The following is an 8612-nucleotide window of genomic DNA, read 5'->3' on the forward strand; positions in this document are numbered from 1 at the left end:
AGGCTAGATACGTTGAATGACGGCTCTCTAATTGCTCCATGTGGGTCACATTTTGGCCCCAACCCATGACCAAAACCTTACAAAATAAACCCTCAAAACAAATCTTCCCTCTTTCTATTTCCCACTTTCTTCCTTCTTTAACTTTATTCTTCACTTATGTCCACCTTTTTTTCTTTGGTTTTATCACATTTTCTTTTGAATTTTTTTACTCATCAAACACCCATCTTTTTGACCTAAAAAACCGCCTTTTTCCCTCCTTTATGTCTTCCTTTTTACACGTGGGAGAATTTATACCATCTATTGTTACCGATGATATAATATACATACGTATATCAATATGGATCGATATAACGATAAGATTGATACCAAATAAATAACCATATATATGTTTGAATACTAATCTCACGGTAATGATGTTAATTTCAAAAAATTATCAATTACAACAACTATAAAGTTGGAAAAAAACTTATATAAGGCAATCTCATCATCGTATTTTATAGTATTGGTTACTGATGAATGATAAAGGTTAGTTATTATAAATCATGGTGATACCAATTAACAATTTATTACATCAACAAAGTGACGTATTGAGATTATTTAATATAAATATTATTTTTAACCATCATTGGATGGTTTGATGATAAAAGAGCAAAAAGGTTTAATAATAATTTTTAAATTCGAGTTTATTTTGACTGTTTATTTCAAAGTCTCGAGATTAATTAAGCAGTAAAGTTTCCTTTGAGAACTTAAAAGGTGGACGGTGACTAATGCTTGCCCGCTCATCTCAAGTATATTTTTATAATCTAACATCTCATCATTATTTAATATCAATGGCTTACACAATAATATAATAAGGAAAGCAATCAAAGCAATTCCAAAATATCTTTTTTTTTTTTTTTTAATCTTCAACTTGTAAAATTTCCCATATTTGATAACCTCATTTCTCAGAAGTTACTCTCTCCCAATTGTCTTCTACCATCTCTCCCTTTGACGGCGCCGGCTCATTTTATATGTATAAAACACACTTCTAATTAAAAAATTCCTCTCTTTATTTTAAATATTAAACCTTATAAAACAAACTTGAACTATTTTATAACTCTTAAGAAAAAATCAAACTTAAAAGGAGTACCAATTCTGAAATACAATGTATCAATAATTGCACATGTGTGTGGCACAAGTGGGATTTTTAAAAAGGTTTATTATAGTTAGGGTTAATCACATTATCATCCTGAAATTTGGTGTAAAAATACTAGTATAGTCACCCTTATATAGAGGTTTTATCGGTAAAATATCACGACATAGAAGGATAGAAATGACATTTTGAATAAACAGTTCAACATGGATAATCGTTTATTGGAAAAAAAAAAAAAAAAAAAAATCAAGCATTTCTATTGAAACAGTCACCCATTTGGCCTAAACTTCCAACCTCCGTTTGTCCAAAACTATATATTTAACACACAAAAATATTATTTGGGGGTGAGATTGTTAGTTTCCCACAGTGAAGGGAAAAATTTTCTTGTCAAACCTCAAAGGTGACAGTGTAATAAACATTTATTATTAAAAATCTAGCAAGGAAATTTACATGACATAAATAAAATCCTCAAGTTATTTTCACTGGTCATAGCAATAAATTTCTCCCAACTTTCTCTTCCAAATTTGATCAATAAAATGGCGAGAAATCAGCAGTCTGACTGTCTGACTCAGTTTCTGATGATGATCCCGTCAGAATAGTAATAAACAATAAGGAAACTTAGTAAAAATTTTCCAAAATTGAATTTACCCTTTTACTTCATTTCCATATTTTTGACCAAAGTCCCTGGCTTTGTCTTCTTCTCAGAAATAAAAAAAAATAATAATAATAATAAAAAGGAAATTCTCTGGCTTTATAAGCCACTAAGTTAAAAACAAAGACATCTGAATGTAAATTTCTGACAGGCAAAAGTGACTTGTCTCCGGTTTCGGTTCTGTTCTGTTCTTGGTCTCTTCAATTCTCCTCTATAAGAATCCCTCCTAAATCCACCTACAATCGGTGCAATTCTCAATCAACTTCAGGTATTATCCCAATTTCAAGAATTAATTTTGTTTATGATTTAATTTGCAGAATTTAAGATACCCTTTGGAATCTTAAGCAAAAAAGCAGATTCTGAATTCAAGTAAAGGTAGATTCTTCATTCTTGCTTTGTTGAGTGAATCTTTTTGAGTTTTGCCGGATACCCAATTGAGTAATCCTGAAAATCTATCTGGGGATTTGAAGAATCCTCAAAATGTTTATAAAGTTGGGATTTTTATGGTTTCAGGAACAAACTATAAATGGAGAATAGGTATGGCTACTTCAGGCAAGGAAGTGGAGTATGGAAATCATTCACCGATGGAGATTTTGAAGAAGAAGAAGTGTGGGCTGTGATCAAAGAAAGAAGAGATTCATCAGCACCCTCTTCTAAAGTAAGCCAATTTATAAATAATTCTGAGTTCGAACCTTCATTTTCCGTTCAACGGCGCCTCCCTTCTGCGGCGAGAATGGTCCCGAAAACAAGTGGCAATGGCAGCAGCACCAGTGGCTCTAGCAACAGCAACAGCCCGGCGGTAGTCACAAAGCTTCAATCGGCTCCTGTGAAAATCCCTGATTGGTCAAAGTTTAATAGCCACCACCACCACCACCACCACAAGTCAAAGAAATCCTCCAAGAATGTTCATAGCTTTGATGATGACGATGATGAAAATTATCATAGCTTTGATGATGACGATGATGACGACGACGACGACGACGACGACGATGATGATGGTGTTGGTTATGATTCCAGGGTTCCTCCACATGAATTCATTGCAAGAAGGCAATCAAGGAGTCAAATTTCTTCATTTTCAGTGTTTGAAGGAGTTGGGAGGACACTCAAAGGGAGAGATCTCAGCAAAGTGAGAAATGCTGTTTTGACAAGAACTGGTTTTCTTGAGGAATGATTTTTAATTTATTTCATAAATTATGGTATTGTTATTATTATTTAGTGTAAATAATAGTATGTGTTTTTTTAGGGTTTTTGTGATGGTTTCATAGGCCTCAAATTTTTGTTTAGATCAATTCTGTTTAGGGTTTCAAGTAAAGGTTCTATTTTTGTGTAAAAATTGCAATCAATATATGTGAATTTTTATATTGGTTTTGGTTTCTCTTTTTGCTGTATTATCGATCAAAGTAATAATATCAATTTAGTAATATTATCTATCGGATAAACGATGTTATGGTAATTGTTATTATCATTCTAAAATAATATAATTTAACTTTTTTAACATGAATTTTTTTTTTGTTTAATCTCATTCAATATTATTAATCAATATTATGTTATTGATGAAATAATATTATTAGTCGGATAATCGATGTTACGTTAAGTGTTATTATTGACCTAAAATATTATAATATTAGGTCGTTAATATACATTTTAAACATTCTATTAATAAATCATATGCCAAATGTGGTGAAATCACTTTTGAAAGAGAGTGGATTCGAATTTTATTGCAAAAAGCCTGTTTTAAATGTGATGTCGTAGGGTTCTATTAAATATTCAGGGTTTGTCCTTGCTATATACACTTCAATTTTGCGACATTAATGACATTTTTGTCCTTGAAGTTTAAGAAAAGTAACATTTGAGTCCAGTAAAATCCGAAAGTGAAATATAAGAGTAATGCTATGCTTACTCACGATCTTACTAACCATTTTACTATCCTTTGTAAATATAATGCATAGTACAGGTACCATACGCATATTACGGGTACTATATGTAATTTTAACAAAAGTAGTAAGGCGGTTAGTAAACTCGTGAGTAAGCATAGTATTATTGGAAATATAATCCCTGTTAGATCACTATCCATTCAGAGGATTTGTGTTTATATCAAAGCTTGACAAATAAAATGTCTATAATGCCCCTATTTTTGTGACTAAAAAGAAAATATTGTATAAAAAAATGTGCCGCATGATATAAAGAATAAAATTATAAAAAAATGATAAATTAAACTCATACCTACTAAAGACGATCGTCCCTCTATAAGTCACGACGATTATAGGTGGGGATAAGGAATGTTTTATTTGTTTTTTTCTAAACTTTCAATTTTATTTTTTCATGTTATAAATATACTTTATATTAAAAGACAAAAATACCCTTTCCCTGTTTAACACTCTTTCACATACTAATCTGGCAAAGAGTGTCACTTTTCAATCTTACTGGACCTAAGAGACATTCGCCAACCCCAAATGTTATTAATTTCAATTTGAGTTTTTAGCTCTAAATTGGGCTCACTATATCCAATGGGCCTTGACCCAACCCATAATATCTAAATTGGTCAGAGAGGTTTCAAATGGGCCCGAATCAATCTTCAATGACCCATCAACTTAGCCCATATGAGAATTGAAAGAGACATAACAACAACTCCATTGTTCTCATTCTAAAGTGTCTTTCATTGCCCAAATATTTTAGACCCTAAAAGTCAAAATTTTGATTAAAAACAATTTAAAAATGTTTTTAATGACCTTAAATTCATCATTAATCTTAATTTAAACCTTTTAAATTGACAAGTAATAGTTAACAATGTTTTTTCTGACCTTAAATTCATCATTAATCTTAATTTAAACCTTTTAAATTGACAAGTAATTGTCCATTACTGATTTAGCCTTTCTCGTTTTGTACCCTTTTGAGAATCAATGAATTCATGCTTGTTTTAGTTCTAATCTATTTAGTGTTAGTCATCACCTCTAATATATACTCCCTCCGTTTGTATATAAAAATCATTTTAAGGGTGTACACGGTTTTTAATAAAAAAAAATTTTGTCTATCCCATCCAACTTTTTCCCCTGATTTTGCAGGTGGGAAACTTTCCCACTGCATATTTAAATAATTTACATTTGTCTTATTTCATTTCTTTTATTCTTCTCCTTCGTCTCTTTCTTTTCTTTTACTCTGTTCCATTTCTTTTATTCTGTCGTCCCTCACTCATTTCCATTTCTGTTCCATTTTCCATCTCTTTGATTCTGTTCGGTCAGTCACCATGGCCGATCAATGTAATAGTAGAGGTGTACTCTACCCTCACACCTTACCCCTATGGAGACGTCTCTCTCGCCCAGTCCACCATTTACGCCTTCGAACCCCTCAACTCCACATAGCAACCTAGCGAAACGTGGCTCCTTAAAGTCGAAGAATTGACCTTCGATAAAGTCCGAGTCAGGGATCCTGTCTTTAAACTTTGTTCCGAAAAGTTCTCCCAGTTGTTACCCAAATCTTTAAACTTGTTGGATTATCGAGTAAAGGAAATAATTAAAGATTATAGACTTCAACTAGAGTCCAACAAGTTCGACCCTTCTTGTTTCAGAAAGGTGGTAATTTCTAATGAGGATGAGGTTGAAGATGGAAGCAGAGACGCAGAGTAGAGAAAGAAGAACTAGGCGATGGAAAATATGGAAGAGAAGAGAAGAGGGGAAGAGATAAGATAAGATAAAAGAGAGACAGAGAAGATGTGGGCCATGACGAAAAGTGAGAAGGGAGACAAGACAAGAAAGCAACGACTTTTAATTTGAAAAAATACTACACACTTAAAACGACTTTTATATAAAAACAGAGGGAGTAATTAATTAGGGAACAGTAATTATAAAGTAATTGATTAATTTATAATCACTATGTGTTAAATCACATAGGTGATCTAAAAAATAATTTTTATGCCCACCCACATGAATTATAAAATCCCATATAATTCAATAATTTCTCAAAATTCTATATATTATCAGCTATACGTTTTTCCATGAATAATTAAATCATAGTTCAGTTAACCTCTAAATCACGATTAAAGTTCTTATTGACAATGTTTTTATATATTTATTAATGTTGTTAATAGGAGTGTTTAAATCAGTTTGCGTACACCTCGACTAATCTACCAGACTTTGAAGTTAATGATCAGGTAAACTTTTTAGTGCCCACTTTTATTAGCAACCGAGGAGAATCAAACTCAAGATCTCTTGAGTAATACACTCAAAAATTTATATAGTCTCACCCGGCCATGTAAGGGTGGTTTCTTAAAATAATATTACCATCTATATGAATTATAAAAGATTTTTGAAAATTACCAGGATACCATTGTCCCATATGAATTGTTAAATCATAGTTCGGTTAACCTACTCGACATGATTAAGAATTTTGATATCATAGAAACCCCTAACAAAATATATAATAATTTTTATGCAAATTGAGTGGAGGACAATATGTTTGATTTCCTTGTAACTCAAACCATAAAATCTTTTCGGAAACATCAGCCTTATGTCTGGTCGGTCATTCTTTTGAGTTCTAGAAATATAATAAAATCATAACATGTGACCACAAAATTTGATAAAGACAAGACATAAATTTCCAGAAACTCATAGTACTTGTTAGAATCCAGAACTTTTGATTTTGATAACTTCACTTTGTTACATGAGATTCATACAATCCTTTGATACTAAGACCCACAGGGCCACAACTTAGACATTAACATCAATCCCTTTTCGGATTCTTCTAAATCATCCGCCCATAAAAACATATTATTCTTTGGTTATCGACTTATATTGGACTAAAAACATTATCGATTTTATATTTCCGTGATCTTAAAGCTTAAACATGACTATAATTAACATTGATGAAACTAGAAATCGCCTCGATATTAGCTTCGTTATTGAATCCTTTTAGTTCCTCGAGTGCTAGATTCTTGAACTCTTCTATTTTCTTCGATTGATTTGGTATTAGCCTTTGGGATATTCCCTGTATCATTCCCACGTAAAAACCGTACCTTCGTAATTTCTCAATCTCCTCCTCGCTTCCACCTCCTAATATTGCACCACTTGCGGCACCACACGCGTGTAACCCACCTTCCTTTTTCTCACACGTGTAATTTATTAATTCAGCGTAACGTGGATCCTTGTCATCTAACTGGCTACATAATATTTCTTTATACTGCCCATCTACCATTTCTTGTGACCCGAGAGCACGTGTCATCTCGATCATCACCCGCAAAATCCGTCCCGAGTTATTTTGGGCCGGGTCATCGGATCTTGCCAATAACTCAAGCCCAAAGGGCACAATCCCATCCGGAAGGAGCAGCTCTACATTTGGGTTATAGACATGATGAGCTATGGGCCTGGAAGTAGGTACCACTCTAGGCCGGTCCGACAACGGAAGCTGCTCATGAGTATAAGCACTTGCATGCATAACATGCAGGGCAGAAGCTGCAGCCACGGCCTGGTCACGGTGGCCACCAACAAGCTCGCAGGCGGCGATACACAAAGCTGGGGCCGTGCTTGGAGGGGAAGTGAAGACAAAATGGCGCATGGGTTCAAAAACTTCGACCGGCTCCCTCAGTGGAATAGCCTGCTTGAGATGAGACTCAATATCCTCATGGATGGAGGCCCAATAAGATTTATTTTGTGACATACACACCATCATGGGCCTCCTATACGGCAATGATGGACGGCTGTGATGCTTCCCAGAGGCAACATGGATCGTCTGATTGATCTTGGCTAGAGCTCCAGCCATGAATGAAACTTAAAAGAAGAAAAAGTAAGAAGGAGAAGTGAAGGAGAAAATGAAAACCAAAACGGTGTGTAATAGGAGTGTGTGAGATGTAAATGTCTCCAAATTTATTTACATGATAAAAGTTTCTAGATGGTAAGTTTTGTCTGCAAGCCCATGTGTAAAACGTTTAAACGCTTTTAAAAGAGTAAAAAAATTTGTTTATGAAATAATGGAGTTGTTTAATAATTTTATAATTGAGATGTTGACTATAGACCCAAAATGGTGTCCTAGTCGTTTTATAGATGCTTTGTTTAAAACATACGGTGGTTGTGAACCGACTTGAGATTATCATTTTTTTGTCCTTTTTAAACTTTAATGCGAACGTGTCCTATTTTTTTAATTATTTAAAGGACTTTATTATATAAAATATTAGTAATTTATCAAAATCATGTGAGATTTTTTTTTTTTTTTTTACTTTCATTTTCTTTGTGATTAAATTAAATTGAATGATTAAGTAGAAATACACGTTAAAAATTATTTTAATATTTATACCTGATAGAAACATTAGAATATATAAAAAACATTATGTTGATACAAAAAATTGAAGTTTTTATCGTGTAGATTAAAGGTGAGTACTCAATAGATGACTTTTAATTTAATGTTTGTGAAGTTACCGATTGACCTTTAATCAAGATATTAGAAATTTTAGGATGTTTATACTAAAAAATTAATATTTATATTATAATATTATCTAAGAAAAAGATGCAAAATTTAGGAAATACATGTGAAATATATTTCTATTTTATTAAAATTATTTTGGGTAATATTGTATTAAACATCAAGAAAATTAAGCTTAGCAAGGCGTAAATTGCTAATTAATGTGCCAATTTCCTTAAACAATTAAATGTTATTCACTTTTTTATAATTAAAGTGTTTTAATCAATTTACGTGTATCACAATTACTTTTCAAGAGAAACTGATTCTGAACCCCTCGTTTAAATCATAAATGTTTAAATAAAAATTCGAACACCGTAAGCTTATTCACAAAAATCCAAATTCTTACCCATTAAAAATTGACGACCACCTAAAATAGAAGGA

General features: G+C 32.5%; 2 protein-coding genes across 3 annotated transcripts; one reads left to right on the plus strand and one right to left on the minus strand.

Annotated features, from left to right (window-relative positions):
- Positions 1–1885: 1885 nt before the first annotated feature.
- On the plus strand, positions 1886–3054 carry LOC116137252 (WD repeat-containing protein 48 homolog). 2 transcript variants are annotated; one of them, XM_031422936.1, is made up of 2 exons: positions 1886–2159; positions 2298–3054. In XM_031422936.1, the coding sequence occupies exon 2, from the start codon at positions 2311–2313 to the stop codon at positions 2953–2955; it is 645 nt and encodes a 214-aa protein (XP_031278796.1). In that variant the 5' UTR covers positions 1886–2159; positions 2298–2310; the 3' UTR covers positions 2956–3054. The 2 variants fall into 2 exon arrangements, with proteins under 2 accessions (XP_031278796.1, XP_031278795.1); XM_031422935.1 differs by having other exon boundaries at positions 1886–2052; positions 2298–3051.
- A 3340-nt stretch (positions 3055–6394) lies between these two features.
- On the minus strand, positions 6395–7540 carry LOC116137255 (heterodimeric geranylgeranyl pyrophosphate synthase small subunit, chloroplastic-like). Its single transcript, XM_031422938.1, has one exon. It carries the CDS (start codon positions 7533–7535, stop codon positions 6618–6620), a length of 918 nt encoding a protein of 305 aa, XP_031278798.1. The 5' UTR covers positions 7536–7540; the 3' UTR covers positions 6395–6617.
- Positions 7541–8612: the final 1072 nt, after the last annotated feature.

The sequence above is a fragment of the Pistacia vera genome, unplaced genomic scaffold, assembly GCF_008641045.1.
Source record: "Pistacia vera cultivar Batoury unplaced genomic scaffold, PisVer_v2 Contig321, whole genome shotgun sequence".
Classification (NCBI taxonomy): domain Eukaryota; kingdom Viridiplantae; phylum Streptophyta; class Magnoliopsida; order Sapindales; family Anacardiaceae; genus Pistacia; species Pistacia vera.

What these genes read in the sequence shown, in the direction of transcription:
- LOC116137255 (XM_031422938.1), bottom strand. Translation starts at nt 7,535, where the DNA reads ATGGCTGGAGCTCTAGCCAAGATCAATCAGACGATCCATGTTGCCTCT.
- LOC116137252 (XM_031422936.1), top strand. Translation starts at nt 2,311, where the DNA reads ATGGAGAATAGGTATGGCTACTTCAGGCAAGGAAGTGGAGTATGGAAA.